General features: G+C 37.0%; 1 protein-coding gene across 4 annotated transcripts in view; it reads right to left on the reverse strand.

Annotated features, from left to right (window-relative positions):
• ZNF438 (zinc finger protein 438) overlaps positions 1 to 18,282 on the reverse strand; it is a 51,927-nt gene that overhangs the window by 15,754 nt on the left and 17,891 nt on the right. For 3 of the 4 annotated variants that reach the window (XM_066199834.1, XM_066199819.1, XM_066199826.1), the window contains exon 4: positions 3,973 to 4,029. The exons of the other annotated variant lie outside the window; for it this stretch is intronic. In XM_066199834.1, the coding sequence (XP_066055931.1) occupies positions 3,973 to 4,000 (28 nt within the window). In that variant the 5' untranslated portion in view covers positions 4,001 to 4,029. The remainder of the gene's footprint in view (positions 1 to 3,972; positions 4,030 to 18,282) is intronic. 4 annotated transcript variants of the gene reach the window in all.

The raw sequence follows: 18,282 nt of genomic DNA on the forward strand, positions 1-18,282 counted from the left end.
CAAGTCGCAGAATCAGGTACAGCACCGCACCAAACCTCCGAACAACTTTGTGGTAAGTTAGTGTAGTATTTCAAAACATTGTAGTCCTGCAAACTCTTTGGTCAATTCAATGTTTTGTATAACTTGAGAACATCTTAAAGCAAAGCAGTTGAGCCTTCCCGTTTGAAAGTAATTTCTTCTATTAAACTATTTAACATCTTATATAACTGCAGTTACTGTGCCTGAGATTAAAAAAAAAAAAAAATTCATTACTGATCTTGTGTTAATCTAGGCAGTGCCCAAAATGGCACATCCACGTTAATAGAACCACCAGTATTTACACTAGATGTTCTTCTTTCAGTAGACATATGAAAACAAAGCACTGTTACCAACATTATTTTCCCATCCCAAGGAATACCCTGAAATCCTTGTCAAACTTTCTCACTTTCATCATTGCTCAGCTCATCACACAAACCATCTGCATAAATAAAGATGTAAGCATCTGCTGTATGGCAAATGGTCTCAGGGGCAGATGTTTTTATCCTTGCATTCATGTCACTGGCTTGGATACATTATTTGAACAGATGTACACAATCTGAAAGTGTCGTGTCCCACAGTGAAACGTCTCCAACTGCTTTCTATCAAAGTACATAAATGCTATTTGCACCTGCATTTATGTTAATGATATAAAGGCAGCAGGGGTTCCAGCAAAGTGAGAGCTGATGCTAAGAAACACATTTACAAGGCTAATGGAAGTTTGAGATCTCCCAGCATCAAACAATCATACTAACATGGATACAAAATGTACAGAACCATACTTGACCTATGATTCTAAAAAAATTAAACACATTCAAAGAGCAAAACTACTGCTTTAGCACATGATACCCTTTTCCAATGTATATTTAAAAAAAGACAAAATCTATTAGATAAATAAACCGGGACAGCCTTCTATTGTGCAAAATATTCGCCTAAGATAACACAATTCTTTCATGTTGGAGTCATTTAACAAAAACATTTTATAAATCTGATAATGGTATCTACCATTATCAATCTACCAATGCCAATGGTATTTCAGTTCACTAAGGCACAGTGGTATTGTATGCCATTATGGAGCCTTATAAAAAATACCAGCACTTGCTCAACAGTAAATATTTAACATGAATGTCAATAGTCAAATATAATGCTTCAGTGATTGCTGTCATGTCATGTTGTCATTTGAATGAAATGATAATTTCATAAACCTGAGGAAGAAATAAAATTTGACAAGTTAGCTACTTATCATTGTTCAGAAAACTGCATCTAGTTGAACATGGTGTTACAATTGCTTGCTACATAAAAGATAGTCACCCTTCTTATAAAAAAATATTTCAAAACTGAGAAAATACAGATGTCTTGAAGGAGTACAGATCAAATTACAGAGCACCTGCTATTACATGACAAATGGCAGCAGTAAAGGGTTTAGCTCTCACTCAAAGAATTTGTACTAATCATTACTTCCATACTTAACTGAAAAACAATGAGCACACTCAAAGTACAAAAACACTGACAAATATGCCACACTGAATGAAACTGATGGATAGGTTCCATTTCCAATATAAGCTATCTTCCAAAGTTTTATTTTTAAGAAACATACCAGCATTAGAGTTGTACATAAATCATCACAAATAACTAATTCCCTCCAAATTTCCAAAGTGCTACATTTCAGAGACAAGTAGTACTTGATATAAAGACAAAAAACTATCATAGAAAAAAAATTTACAGAGACTAGTATATTTGTAGAATATCATTATTTCACACTGATATAGCTCCTTGGCACGATCTAGGGAGGCTCCGCAGAGAGATCTCAACAAATTAGGGGCCAGGGCAATCACCAGCCACATGAAGTTCAGCAAGGCAAAGTGCTGGACTGTTCCTGGACAACCCTGACTGTAGAGACTGGGCAACGAGAGGCTGGAGAGCTGTGCCACAGAAAGAGACCCGGGGGTCCTGGTCCACGGCAAGTTGAACTTGAGCCAGCAGTCCCCTGGCAGCCAGGAGGGCCAACCCTGTCCTGGGGGACGTCAGACACAGGCGGGCAAGGGAGGGGATTGTCCTGCTCTGCTCTGTGCTGGGGAGGCCTGACCTCGAGTGCTGGGGGCAGTTTTGGATGCCACAATATAAGAAAGATACAGAAGGGTTAGAAAGCATAAAAAGGAGAGACACAAAGATGGTGAAGGGCCCTGAGGGGAAGCCGTGTGGAGAGCAGCTGAGATGCCTTGGTCTGTTCAGCCTGCGGAGGAGGAGACTGAGGGGAGACCTCACTGCAGTTACAGCTTCCTTGTGAGGGGAAGAGGAGGGACCAGGCACTGATCTCTTCTCTGGTGACCAGTGACAGGACATGAGGGAATGGCCTGAAGTTATGTCAAGGGAGGTTTAGACTGGGTATCCAGAAAAGGTTTTTCACCCAGAAGGTGGTTGGTCACTGGGACAGGCTCCCCAGGGAAGTGGTCACAGTACCAAGCCTGATGGAATTCAAGAAGCATTAAGGCAATGCTCTTATGCACATGGTGTGACTCTTGGGGGTGGTGCTGTGCAGGGCCAGCAGTTGGACTCTGTCATCCTTGTGGGTCCCTTCCAACTCAGCTTATTCTGTGACTTCTAGCACGGAAGTTCACTTCCAAATTTACCATTCCCTCTGAGTACAAGTTAGTAGAGGATACTGACTGTAATGGATTTTGGTTTAGAGGAAAAAAGAAAAAGCCTTCAAAAAAAAAAATCTCAAAGCAAATGCTGAATCAATTTTAAGTTTGCAAACAGTTTCACAGTCTATATTCTCCCACTGCGATTCAGAAACGGCTTTAATGTAAGATCATAACCAGGGTCAAATTCCTGTTACTTAGAGGAAAAACTAAATAATGCTTAAAATATTAAGATTGAGTACTTCAGTCACAAACATGGGAAGGCAGAGCACTCTCTGGAGTGGACAGCTTTACCCTATAGTATGTACTGTCTTCCTTGAAAGTATAGTCCCAAGAGACCAAACTCATCAAGTAAGATCAATTAGAATGACATGCTTCTGGAACAGCGTCCTCAGAATTATTACGCTATCATAAAAATACTCATTCTTCACAAAACAGGTAAAGTATAAACTTACATGACAGTAAAAGCTCAAGGCTTCAAATTAAGTAATAGATAGTGCTCTTCTTAATCAACATAAGTACTAACAATGGAAACTTAACTGACAACCAGCAATGGTTCTGAAAGGTCCATTAGAGCTGATGTCATATCCATCAAACGTTCACTCACGTTTAAGTGTCATTAAAATGACATTCATGTTAAAAATCATATTTAAACATTAGCATTGAGACACAGATCAAAAGAGAAAAGAAACTGAAGTTACAGCTACACATTTAGAGACTTGAGAATACACAAATACCCTTACTAATAACAGAGGGGAAAATTAAGACATCAACCCTAGTGAAAACTAAATCAAATGAAAGACAACTTTTGAAGAGACCACACAGAAGAAAGAATTAAACACAGAAAAAATTAGTAAGGACAGGAATGCTGAAGAAAAGACATTTTAAAAAAATCTAAGTGAATGTTTATTTTCCTGTTTCTGCTAATTGTGTAGCACAATTTGCAGATAGATTTGACCCCATTTAACATGGGGATCAAATATAGCAGGGATTTTCAAACATATGAGGATTTAAAAATATTTAATAAAACCTGAATACTTAATTCTGCTGAATCAAAAAAGAAGCAGATTTATGCACTTCAAGTTTCAGCTACAGGTGTTAACAGTAATTAACAACGCCCTAAAGAAGAATACAATTTTAGCTATTGTAATTGTTTAAAGTGATGAATGCTGCAGTAATGGCTTTTTTTTTTCAAAACATACCACAGCAGAATACTAGACACAAGTAACACAGTGATTATTAATGATGAGATTTCTTCCACAACTTGAATCACAAGCATCTAATTTCTAAATAAAATATAGAAAGCATACTATACCTGCAGAAACTGTTAACGGATTCTGCATTATGCCCTTTAACAGTTACGACAATGTTCCTAGAAAGAAATACAGATACTTAGAAGCTCTGATAATTTCTTACAAACTAACAAAAAATGAACAGGACAATGGCAATAATTTCCAGACTTGTATTTCAGAATGGATCCCAATATTTCCATAGCTCTCAAGAAAACACCACCAGAGATTTAAACCAAGCATTTCGTTGGACCCCTCTATGTGCTCTCCGTATTTCAACACTGTGTACTACTAACTTAGGCTTCTTGTAATTAAACAACCTTCTTAAATCCAGGAAAGAGGACAGTTGTGAATCCAAATGTGACAATGCATTCTGAAGAATCACAGACAATAGGCTATCATTTCCCTTCAAACATGTGGACCTGTTGGGGAGGATCCAGAGGAGAGCCCCTATGTTGATCACAGGTCTGAAGCACCTCTTTATGAAGACAGAGCTCAGGCTGATCAGCCTGAAGAATCAAAGGCTCCAAGGAGACCTTACAGCACTCTCCAGTACCTAAAGGCAGTACACAGGAAAGCTGGAGTGGCCTTTTTACACGTGCATCTACAGATTGGACAAAGGGTATGGACATTAAACTGAAAGACGACAGGTTTTCATTAGATACTAGGAAGAAATTCTTTAAGAGTGGTGAGGCACTGGAACAGTTTTCCTAGAGAAGCTGTGAATGCCTCATCAAGACCAAGCTGGATGCAGGTTTGAGCAACCTGATCTCCTGGAAGGTTCCCTGCCCAGGTAGGGCTGTCAGAACAAGGTGGCCTTTAAGGTCCCTTCCTACCCAAACCATTGTGATTCTATGTGACTGCATGGATCCCACATAACTTTCTTACCAGCAGAATTTCCCATGGACGCTACAATGAAGATATTACCTTGCTCTTGTGAACCAGACATTACACTGCCATCTGTCCTGAATGTGCTGTTGGTCATTACAACAAGAAGTGACAAAACAGCTTTACATTAAATGGCCACCCAGTAAATTAAAAGTTGGCTACTTCTTTCCCGTGCAGTTGAGTGTGCTATCCAAGCTCTGGTGAAGCGGGACTCAACAGTCAGGTAAAGAGAGACACAGGATAATAGAATGACAATATAAAACTGTTATTATCCATTTATGTTTCATAATATAGCCTAGCTTTCGGAATGGCTGCATAATAGTTTGGTTCAACTGCACAGCACTAACATGTTAGACATCACAAAGGGTATAAAGCTCTTGTTCTCTTGATGCAGCTGGAGGCTTTGGGAAGGTAACAGGTAAGTCCATTGACTGACACAGATGGAACTGGAACTTCTTGGAGGTTTACTCAGATCTAGGCTTTCATATCAGTGCACATCTACAACATTCATACAAAGTCAGCTGCACAGATGTGGAGACTGCTGACTTTCCTGACCAATTTTACAGCCAGAAGAACCTTACATAAAGAACATGTAAGACATGCACTCAAGACCCATCTTCTGAGTACATGGAGTACCAAAGACTAGTTTTGGTTAAATACAGAAATAAATTGGACAAATACTGATGCAAATACCCAACAAAATAAGAAGAACAGGATGTTGAAGAAGAACATTGAGCATGGCTGCTGTGAAGAAACCTCTCACACAGCAAACAGGTGAAGCTCTTTGGTACCTGTATCTTCTGTTCTGAGCCACACGTAACCAGCAGCTCTGGTACATGTACCAGCACCTCCTGACAGCAGTTTGCTGATGCCAATCATCAGATCTCCGACAGCCTCAAAGAGCCTCTGTCCGTGGTACTTAGGCAGCCAAGCCCTGAGCTGTCACACCCAGCACTCAAACACACACTGGCTCATCTAAATGCAGTTTAATGTCGTGGGAACATACACACAACTCCCTCTGCACATCCAACAGTGGAACAGGCCACACTGATGTAATTTCGGAACACCGAGACACTTCCAGAAACCAGTGTGGGTTTCCAACTTACTGTCACCCACATTGTAAGGCATTCTTCTTTAAAGCCATATTGATCAGTAACAGCTTTTCAGAGAATCAGTCTGAAGTTTTCCTTCCCCCTTAGTATTTACGGCACTTCAAAACATACTGAAACATTTAAAGCAACCCATATGGTTGTAAAAACAATTTGAGAAATGATGTTCAAATAAAGCTCCTCAAAATTATTATTCCAAAGCCACATTTTTTTTTAGGTTTCCACAGTCTTTCCCTGTGTATGGGAGCATTAAATCATGTTAAGAGGGTGCCCCATTTATAGTTACTATCTACTTTTACAATTATAACAAACCGGACTTCAGGATACAGATCAACAATACTTAGAATACCATGTGGAAACAGAAGCCCCAGACACTCTTCCAATGTTCATCCCAGACATATTCACAAACCCTAACACTACAACACAAAATTGGATAATATAAGCCCTAACATTTTGTAGAGGCGTCTCTGATTTAAATTCAACTCTAAGTGCAGCAAGGTAATAGTATTAACCTAGAAAATCCAGTGCTTATTTGACAAAGACATTGATCACCTGCTTTTAATAATAATCACAATAATTTTAAAAGAGTATAATTTCTCCAATTAACCATGATAATTTCTTTTAGCAATTAATGAATAGTATTTTTATTGTTGTTATGTGAAAACCTTTCACCACACTTTATATTTGGAGATACCTAACCAAGTAACCTCCCTTTTTGGAAAAACTGAAGAGCTCAAGATTCTGAAAATCAGGAGAAATTCTTATCATCCCTGCAATTTTTTCTATCCATCCTTATACATATAGCTGTGTTAAAGCATGTTTTCTATGACTGTACATATACAGTTTACAAAGCAAACTGTAAGCATTGTGCACTTGACCTGTGTTTTACACTGCTTTCAAATACATCAACTGTGATCCTGTCTTTTCAATCCTTCCTCTGATAGTTTCTGACACTTTTCTGCTAGGCTGTAGTATGTTTAACAGATATTTCTTATCTACACACATTTTATACATGTCCTAAACATAATATACAGTCTTATCAAAAAGTTCTGTACAGTGCATTGATTCAAACTTCTAGAATTAGAAGGTTATAACATCCACAAAACTACTTGTGCCTGCCCTGTGCAGGTTTGAGGTTTTTTTCCCTCCATTTCCCTATAAATCTGGCTTGGTTTGACTACTTCCATTAAAAAAAACATGCTGATGTTAAAAAAAAAACAAAACAAAACAAAACTAAGCTTAGAACTAAAATTATTTATTCAATTTTGCACCTTTTTTACACTTTTACAGCCAGAAAAAATTTTAGGCTGATCACCAACTAATAATTCAGTGAGTCTTGTTGTTTTTATTGAATACTGAAGAGTCAACTGTTCTTTCACTCTTCCCTGGTTATATTTGAGTCCAATACGGGCTCTTTCCAAATACAGGAGATGATATGGATTATTTCTATCTGGCAATGTCACAAATTCTTCTCCACCTGAGAGCTTATCAAAATGATAAAAAATTTTAAATTCTTTATAATCTTAAAATTTGTTTTGCTCAGTTTGTAACTCTACCATAAGACACTAAATAAAGTCATTCAAGTCACAGTACTCCAGAACTCAAATTAGTTCTCTAGAAATCTGCTGATGACTACTCAGAGATGAAAAGAAATCTATTACAAGAATTTCAAGTGAAGTGGAGTTGAAGCTGGACAGAATTAGAAAGTAAAATCTCTCTTAATGCTATAAAATAAGCTCTATCATGCCTGTACTATTCCTTATGTTACCAGAGAATGAAAGGATAAATTTCATTATCCCTTAAGAGGCAAAAATAGCAAGCAAACTGGAAAAAAAAAAATCCCATACTGTAGCTCAGTCTTTAACAACCAAAGGAAGCAGAGCATATACATGTAATAATTTAAAAGCAATTTTCACAGGAAGATACCCACAGGTCTTTTATATGAAACAGGTGTCCTGATAGACACACTGAATATGAATATCAGTTGAACCCAATTAACCTAATTCGATGCTTGTCCATACTAAGACATTTATTTTAGATGTTACACAAAATCCTTTAGGATATTACAGAGAAAGCAATAAATAGGCTGTAAAGGTTATGACATTAATTTTACTGTCATCCTCATGCTTTAAGCAGACATCAAAACTAAAAACCTCATCCTCTGGGAAGGAAGAACTATCTGAAAGTAATTATAGGACTTATTATCATAACAGTATTAAACTAGACCACTATGACCCTAACCAAATTTATTTTTGGTACCTTTTGTTAAAAGAACAAAGCTTCTCAATGACGACTGCACCTTCTAATGCAGTGAATGTTAGTTCAGGCAGTGGAAGAAAGCATTAAATCAAATCTTGTAGTTTCATATTAAGCTTAATTATGAATTTTAATTTAAAACTAAGCATGTAAAGAAGTGTTAGTCAAATATTATGTAATTTAATTTCAGGAGGAAAACATCCAGCTAAAAAGAAAAATTAAATACTTAGTACAGTTTAGAAAAGACATTCTCCTGACAGAAGCTCATGAAATGCCCATTTGTACTTCAAAAGAAATTTTATTCACTTCATTTTTCACACCTGTTCTTTCACATACCATGCCATCTTGTAAATGAGTGCCATGCAAACAGTATTTCCCATAATTTAGAAACTTTTCAACTGAAATCAAGTTCCCCAAGAAGCCTGAATGCATTGAATCAGCACAGCTTCCAGGAAATTTGGCAAAATCCACTGTTATATAAAGGCCAAGTTAGACTTGAAATAAAAGAATAAAATATTGAAACTACGAAAAAGTAGAGAGGAAGATAAAAATGACAGAAACAATGACTGACTGGTGTAATACACAAAAGCATTTGTTCAAGCAAATGTATTTGCCAAAACCCTGCAGTGCTTGGCTACTTTATAAAATCAAGCACAAGGCATTAAGCCAATTTGTTTTAAAAATAAAAACCCCTCCAAAATCGTAAACCCCAATAACCAAGCAATAGCTGATTTGCATTTCTCAAAACGTGTAAAAACATTCTGCATTTCACTATGCGCATCTTCAGTCTCAAATGTCTGATTTACTCCATGTTTTCTATTTTACATATTTTTACATCAGAAGTTAATCCTGTATCAGATCCTAGTCTTCCAATTCTATATCCAAAGAGATATGCATGCAGTCACAAACAACGGTGTGTGAAATTGCTCACTGCTTATGTTTCCATACTTAGATAATTCATCGCGGAGAAATGTGTGTCCATGGCAGAATTCTTTTGGCTGAACCTGTTAGATGACTTCAGCAGAACCACAAAAAGCAACAGAACAGTACAAACCCAGCAGAACCTAAAACCCAGGCTATTTTTAAACTTTTGGTCATCGTGTGAGATGGACCGGTCCAAGCGCATTTCCTGAACTTCAAGCCTTACATGTACTGAATGCCACAGTGGCAATCCTGGACAAAAATGCTTCCCTTCATACTCTGCTGGGTGATGTGGGGAATGGTTGGCTGGCAAGCCTACACCCTGCCCATCTGTCAGAGTGGAACTGTGCCTACACGACAGGTTCTATGCCACTTTCAGTAACATGTTGCTGAGAATAAAAGCTTATTTTTGAAACAACATAGGGCAACATCAACGTTCAACTTAAAATAGCAGGCAAATGAAAAATGATTGCATTTCATGAGGAGATAAGCCTTTTGAAATCAGCTTGAAGGTTTTGCACATGTATGAATAAAGACTAGCACATACGCTGCAAGACATGAGGCTGTTTCACACATTTTCTACTATTGTGGACAAACTAGCACACAGCCTCACTAATTATTATTTTACAACTATAACTATCTCCAAAAAAGCAAATTCAAGGACCTGTGACAAAATGTATGAAAGTGAAATTTCTCAAAAAGGCACCAGGAGAAGGCTAAAGAAGGTGCAATATTAATTCTTCATTATATGAAACGTATGTCTATTAAAATAAAGTGGACTTGAACAGTTTTTTATGACTGTAAATAACCCCAACTATTTTCTATTTAAGAAAACAATTCCATTCAAAAAAAAAATTCCAAAGTGCATGGTCACTATTATGCCCAATATTAGACAGTTCATTGAATGTCAAAAAATAACACCTCTTCTTCCAAATTTCCAATTTAAAAAGACAGATTGTCATATTATGTTTTCTTCAGTAAGTCCCTCCTTGGTAGGAGTGCTCTGAATGCCACAAACTCGAGACTCGCATAAGTTTCATGTCTGGGTTAGACATTTTTGCCATTACTTAGCATTAAAAAGGTCAAAGCTTCTGATCTAAAATACAGTCTTGGTTATTACTGGTGTGAAAGTAACTGTGAAATGATGAATCAATAGAAATTGATAGATTTTGTTCTTGATTCATAGGACAGCTAGAAACAATAGTTCTGGGAAATACAAATTTCATTTTTATAACATACTACATGAAATCTATGCTCTCGATAGTTCTTACAATTTAAATTCAAATAACTTAGTATTTGAAACAAAACAAGAAACAGAAACATGTACCATTCTTAGTGGGTAATGACTTATGTAGAATTCACTTTGAGATTCAAACAGCACAGTTCCTTCTACTCATGTTCCTCCACACTACCACGTTATCCTGGTTCTTAATTAAACATTCATTTATTGCTTGGGTCCAAACTGCTTAGAAGATTTGCTGGGATTCTCAACAAGGCAGTTTCATAAGACACAATCGATGTATCTTACACTTCTCTTAGTAATATGTTACATCATTCATTGTAGAATTGCAACACACTACTATGGTCTTCAGTTTGCAATACCTGATTAAATTGTGAGACTTTTTCACTTTTGTTCATAATTAATTACTGTTTTGATCTGATAAGATCAGACTACGTTTTTATCTCTCACTGTGTACCCGCGGCTGTACATTAGCTCTCTTTTCAGATAAACAATATCACAAACACTAAACAGCAATTTCAGTGGAGTTTCACTAAAACTCCACAGAACCAGACAAGCATCTATGATTGTGTACACAGCTACTCACAAAATCATTCAGGTTGGCAGAAACTGCACAAGGTCATCCTGTCCAACTCCCCTGCTCATAACAGGGTCAACACTGGCCTTACAGCTTTGTCTGGATGAGTCTTGAAAACATCAACAAATGCCTTTCAGAAATCAAATTGTATTTATTAACCGACAGCAAAGGGTAGCTTGAAAATGACAGCAAACTTTGGTCTACATACGTAGGACAGATTGTTCCATTGATTCCTATGGCAATGCTCTTACCATACTTCAGAATTACCCAAACCTCCCATATTTCATATTTAATCCATCAGTTATGCTGATGGATTAAAATGAACTTCAGTGATTGGCAGAGAATAAAGATATTTTGTAATAAAATGCCACATATACTTTTTATTTACCTAATGAAGAACCTGTTTTTACACTACGAAACACCAGGTTATTTCAACGAGCAGAACGAGGTTAACATACAAAGGTACCAACCAAAATAATTAGACAACTAAAGGAAAAGACCAAAAAAACCCATTAGTTGTATTTTACTTGGGTTTTTTTTACCTTTCTCGACTTCAATATTTGAAGACTAAGTTATTACTAGTAGTGTTCCAACTTTCAGTGAAAGCTTTAGGATTCTGTTAATTTTAGACTACAGAAAGAACAAGTCAGGTCTGCAATGCTGAAAGGAGAGCAAGTTCTGTTTAATTTAGTTTTCTAACATATTTTGAAGCAACTTGATACCTCAAAACATAACCACACATATAAAAAAATTATTTGAATGTGTCAGATAACACAGCCCTAAAAATTCCATCAATAATTAAAGGATTAGGAGCTACATTCACCGCACAATTTGACTGATTTAAGTTTGAAATGTGATGCTGAATTCTTCACAGAATCACAGATGGCCCTTAAGTTTTGTAGAGACTAAACAAGAAATAGTCAACCACTTCTTCTATTTTGACTGAAGTATTTTTGGCTACTTCAACACTAATCTGCATCCCTCTGATAAAACTTCCTGTGTCATTCAGGAAGGATTTTGTACAGCATTTCATTATTTTCATAAAGTCTGGGTATATTGTTACTGTTCTACTTAGAAGAAAAACCAACAGCTGACAAAAGCAAAAAAACACTCCAGACTTTGCAAGGTGAATTGCTTTTGAAATTCTGACTAAAACAATGGAAAAATTTCTGATTTCACTGCTGCAAAATTGAACACAGTACTCAATTTTGCCATGGTACCAAATAAGAGCATCATCTACAGTTGTTTATATAAGAATTTCCATTACAAGTTTCTTAAAACATCAAGAAAGCCACACTGTGGCATATATATATGCCACACACTATACTTTATAAAATGCAGTGTGTTTCTTAAGTTTATAAAATGCAGTGTGTTTCTTCATTGTACTCACAGACCCAAGCAAAACAAGCATCCAAGAACTAACAAATAAAAATAAAAATTAAAAATAAAAAATAGCAGCCATTTACTATGACTGTGCCCAAACAAGCAATAAATGACCTAGGCCAAAATGGGATGTACTTCCAACATGTTAAAATTCAAACTGCCTACCAATTGACAACTTTCTGTTTAAATTCCCTCTCAAAAGGGCTCACCTCTAACATGCATTCAAACTCCTAAGACAAAAGTTAAAGAAACAAAGAACAGGAAAATGGTAATAGGGCCAAAAACTAACACTGCCACATGCCTAAAACCATTACAGCAAACTAAATTCTAAGGCCTAATTCCTCTCAAACAAAAAAAGCTCTTAATTTGAATTATACACTGAAAAATTTAGTGACTTATGTCAAAGGAAAAAGCCTGTTTTCTTCAGCTGAACTCAAAAGTAACTTCTAAGTTCTACTGAAGACGTAGAATTCATTTGAGCATGTGTAACTGTTGTGAGGCACAGCTGGCTCTTGCAGATAACCCTGTAGTAAAGAATATTCCAGGTAACAAATCAGATGTTTTGGTGCTACACTGATTCTGCCCCCAAACTCTGCCTCTAACACTGTAGCCTAGACTGTTTCAGGGCTAAGGATGGGGTTTTTCTGGATACTTGAGTGTCCAGTACACTTCAGGAACACATCAGACACTTTTAAAACCAAAAATGCAAACAACAATAGATTTTTTTAACAATACCCAAAAATCAAAACCTTGCTCAACTATTAGCCATATCTCGTGTTTCCCAAACACGATCCTCAGAAAGAATCCGAAAGGAATTTGTGCTTAACGAATTTACTTACTGGTTTAACTCGCCAGAAAGGAATATGTGTTTAACAGGTCACACCTAAAAACCCTGTTAAAACCTAATGACTAGGATAAGCAACTTCCATCTTACGCAACTTCTATCCACCTTTACTGCCTCCCAAGCATATAAAAAACTGTTCTACATTTGAAGAATCATCAAACAGCAAGTTGACAAATTAGAACATAACCTCCCTCACTGAAGCACCCTCATAAAACCCAGAGTTCCAAATTTAGTGGAAAAATTAAAAGGTCACATTTTATATAAGTTCTGTCACAGTAGGGGCCTTAAGTGTTAAAGAATATTGCGTAAATTTTATACTTGTAGATAAAAAGAATTCCCAACAGGCAACCAATGCACTCAAAATTATCTTGCATAATTAAGGGCAGTTCAACATCCACAGCCGAAGATGTGAACTACAGCTCTAGAACCCTCGTGAGAGCTGCAGCCAGGCAAGTGACAGCCCAGCTGAGAGCTGAGCACAGGCAGCAGAGGCAGCATCTGCCCTCCCTGTTGCTGCTGTGTCCAGACTAATTCATACAGACCCCAGCAGAGAAGTTCAGCTGTTCGCCTGCATTCTTTGCTCGGTCACATCCCTCTCATTTTCTGGGAAAGGACTGACACCACTTTGATGGATTCTCCTGCATGTAATGTCCCAGCTCTGTGGTTGGGAGCTTCCAGAGCTCTGACCCAACTGAAAAAGCAACTGTTGGGCTGAAGTGACTAATGTGTCATTTATTTTAAAAACAATCAGAACATAACAGAGTGTATTTTCTGGTCAATCTGGTATAAATATATGTTTAAATACAAATAGTAGAATTTAAATAGACACAAATATTCCACAGGCATAGCTAGTTTTGGTGACACATTTTATTGATCAGCCTCAAGAAGCACATAGAATATCAGCTGTTGTTCAAACTGGTACACCTTTCCTAGAAAATACACACGACAACATATTCTATGATTTATTTAAATGAATCTCTTTCTTGCAGTCTATTATTGTCTATCAGCACTGTTACTGATTGACTATACTTTAAAAACTTTCACACAGTTAAAAATACAAAAAAGAAAAAATTAAAATCTAACCTGTCCTAGTTTACTGCCTTCACTCACTTAGCTTGTGTTGTTCTCATTGTGCAAATAGTCCTTACCAAAATAATTTTCATTTTTAAAATCCAGCAGCCTGTTTGTTGTTTGAAAAACGTTAAAGGCACAGAGCTTCAAAGACTATCAGACATTTTTAATGAAGTGTCTTTAAAACATGTTCATGGAGAAAAAATGTGAAATAAACATGTCAAAATTATTCCTGGATGCTGTCCAGCAACCAGCTGTGGTGTGCAGTCTATGCTAACCCTGGGAACATTCTTCTTTCTCTATGGCCTCCAGCTTTGTCTTCTGTTCCTACAGACATTTGTATTCCAAATGCATTCAGTTAAATCTCAAACTAAGCACGACCAAACTGAATTACTGCTTCAAGAGGCAAAAAATTAAGCATGACCAAGCTTTTAAAACAACTAGGTTTTTTTGGTTTGACACACAGTACCTTTTCATTAATCTACCATAAAAACCATGCTGTGGGACACCTACACTGCTTGAGTCATGTCAAGCCTTCAAATTGTAACACTGAAGTTCTGCTCACTTAGGGCAATTAAATAACCAAACATCTATTTTTTGAACAGCAGCACTAATTCCTACTTTATGTCCAAAAGCAAACTTTGCTAGTCATGCTCAGTGTCTATGGATTACAGCAGAGTTCTAATTGTTAAGACACTGCTCAAGCATGCACATACAGAGTTAAGAAAGGCAAAGGTCACAAAAGAAGGGCTAAGGAAAAACTGGGCCTAATGCTTAGGAGAGGTGAACAAAACCATGGAAGAGGCTGAGGCACTGATACAATGTTACCAACAGCAGATGAAGATGCAGTTCAAATCCACAGGATCAGAAGGATGCATTCACTAGTGCTGAGTGAGCTGATCAGTGTCACCACAAGGATGCACTGTCATCTTTTAAAAGTCATGGCACCAAAGGAGATTGCCAAAGACTGGAAAATGGTACATAGGCACCTTCAAGAAAGGCAAGGGAGAGGATCTGGGGAACTATAGGCCAGTCAACCTAATACCAGTTTACAGAAAGGAGTAACCCCATGCAGCAGTACAATGTAGTTCTGACTTGCCCATTCTCATCAGCATTAATTATACAACTCTCCTTTAAATCTTCACTGACAGCATACTACTATCTGCCTTTTCAAGGTGCACTTATTATACTTTCTAAATTTGGGCACATTAGTTCCCCTTCACCTCCAGCCTTCTAAAATTTCTCCACTGTTCCATGATTTGTTAAAACTCAAAATGAATAATTCATACAGCTTCTAAGCTTTTTTTTGTTTTTAGTATCTGTAGGTGTCAGTGCAGCAGATTTAAAAACATTTAACATTAATAGTTGCTGGTACAGTGATAATACATTCTTCCCATCACTAATGATGGAGGTGGTAAGATGTAAAAGCATCATCCAGCCTCTTTCTGAATACAGAACAAAATATTTATTGAATATTTATGCCTTTCTCTGCACAGCAGAAATTTATCATCCTTGCCCAGTATTGGACTTCAATCATTACTAAGCTTTTGTACCCTTCAAGAACATCCTCTATATTTAAAGAACTCCATTGTACTCTACTGCCCACAGATTTTTATTAATAACTTTACCTCCTTAATCTCCTGTCTCCAAGCCATGCAGTGCTTGCCATCATCAGCTCCCCATTCTTTAAAACTGTATTGCTTCACTCCCTTCTTTACCTTGTTTCAACCAAACAAACCATGTTTCCTAAGAGAAGAATTGTTCTGGGAGTAACTAAATGAACTAGTAGGTGTCAAGCAAGTCACATTTTTATGCTCAAGCACTCCTTGTTTTTTAAGTCAGCTCTTCTTTTAAATATTAAAGTTGGAGATTTGTGCATGCAGAACTTGTTTTTGGCTCCCAACCTGCAAAATTACATCACCGTTCTAACAGACCTACTGTATTTATTCTACATGCCTCAGAAAGAAAAATCTGTACAGAAGACAACAGAGTAGTTTTTATTTGTCTGAAAACTGTCAGATAGATATAAAGAAGTCTTTTTGAAGCTTTAGAAATTGATTAGTGGCCAAATGATTTATCAGCACAAGCTCCCAATACCTGCAGCTGGCTGAATTCTCATAATTTTTCTTTACTGAATATAAAATGACTTTTAAGAAACTACTCATCTTTCTAGGAAGTGAATTACATTGACAAAAAATCTCCAATGTATCTTTTTCAGATAAAAAACACTGGCACAGTACTATTCTACTTGTCTTCTGAATGGTGAGAACTGTTCAAGCAGGCAACATAACATTTAATATACAAGACCACAGAAAAGTCTCTAAGGTTTTGCTGTGATATTTCACTTTTTAGAGAGATTCTCTAGTGAACACTCATTAAACATGTTTTAACATACAAATTCTTTCAGTCTGCTATAATTTTCTTTACACAGTTGTGATCTGGTTTTTTAATCTAACATTTTGTTTTATCTCAAAAACTTGCACTAAATAGCAAAATATACAAGCCTGGACAAAGAACACTGTATCCTTTAAGATTTAGATAAGGGTTTTAATATAGAGAGAACATTACCGAACATATTTCTGTTAAAAAAAAAAAAAATCAATGCTTCCCTTGCAGCAAAGCAGAAAACCCTGCATATTATTTCTACCACATTCACTTCAGCTCTTCAAAGTCATTCACCTTTCACTAGTCCTGAAATAATGTAAGATCTGTGTTGCAAACTTTGTAGTTTTGAGATGTGCACTGGATGCATGCCAACACTCGGCATCATCCTCAGTAGCAAACATTCATTGATCCAGATCAAGTACTTCTTTTTAGGGCTATGGAAGGGAGGAGGGGAGATTAAAAATAATGGTGATAACTGCCAAAGACATTTTGGACTTTTATTCTAAGCTATTTCTGATCTGTGTGAATTCACTTGCTGCATGCAGGCCTCATGGTCCATACTATGTAAATGTCAATGACCATGCTACAAGTTAGAACTGAATTAACCTTAAAAATGAAACACAAAATTGCAGTAACAAAAAGTTCCCTTCAAATCCAGTCCTGTGATGAATCTAAAAATAAGTACTTCCATTGATGACAGTTACCTTCAAAGATAAATAAGTAATTTATTTTTTTTCAGTACTTCTGGCTACATACATATTTAATTTGCAAGTATCTTTAAAACTGCTGACTGCAATAGCTGAAACACCTACTGTATTTAAGTATCATAAAAATTTACAGACTGGAAGCCGAATTTATTTTATATAGATGGAAGAACTGAGTTTAAGTTTCTGAAATGTGAAGTTTTGGATATGAACTTTAGAAAAAGCTTCCAATAAGTAAAAAATTTAGACAATATGTAATACATTTAGCAGATGACAAAACACAAAATTACTTTGAGCATCAGAGCAGATGATAAGAAGAGAACTCTTTCTATACAGGAGAAACACAGGTATAACAGGGATACAGTGTATTCTGTTTCCTAACATCTTTCAAATTGCTAAATACCTTGTAAGGTTCTCTGTTTTCATGACGGCTCATCCAAAACCATAAAATTAAAAAGCCTTAAAAATACAGAAAAACAGAATAAGCTGAGTTGGAAGAGACGCGCAAGGATGACAGAGTCCAACACCCAGCCCCGCACTGCACCACCCCCAAGAGTCACACCAGGTGCATAAGAGCATTGCCTTAATGCTTCTTGAATTCCATCAGGCTTGGTACTGTGACCACTTCCCTGGGGAGCCTGTCCCGGTGACCAACCACCTTCTGGGTGAAAAACCTTTTCTGGATACCCAGTCTAAACCTCCCTTGACACAACTTCAGGCCATTCCCTCATGTCCTGTCACTGGTCACCAGAGAAGAGATCAGTGCCTGGTCCCTCCTCTTCCCCTCACAAGACTGCAGTGAGGTCTCCCCTCAGTCTCCTCCTCCGCAGGCTGAACAGACCAAGGCATCTCAGCTGCTCTCCACACGGCTTCCCCTCAGGGCCCTTCACCATCTTTGTGTCTCTCCTTTTTATGCTTTCTAACCCTTCTGTATCTTTCTTATATTGTGGCATCCAAA

Source organism: Chamaea fasciata, unplaced genomic scaffold, assembly GCF_029207755.1.
Source record: "Chamaea fasciata isolate MVZ Bird 193981 ecotype frontalis unplaced genomic scaffold, bChaFas1.0.hap1 SCAF_1, whole genome shotgun sequence".
Classification (NCBI taxonomy): Eukaryota; Metazoa; Chordata; class Aves; order Passeriformes; family Sylviidae; genus Chamaea; species Chamaea fasciata.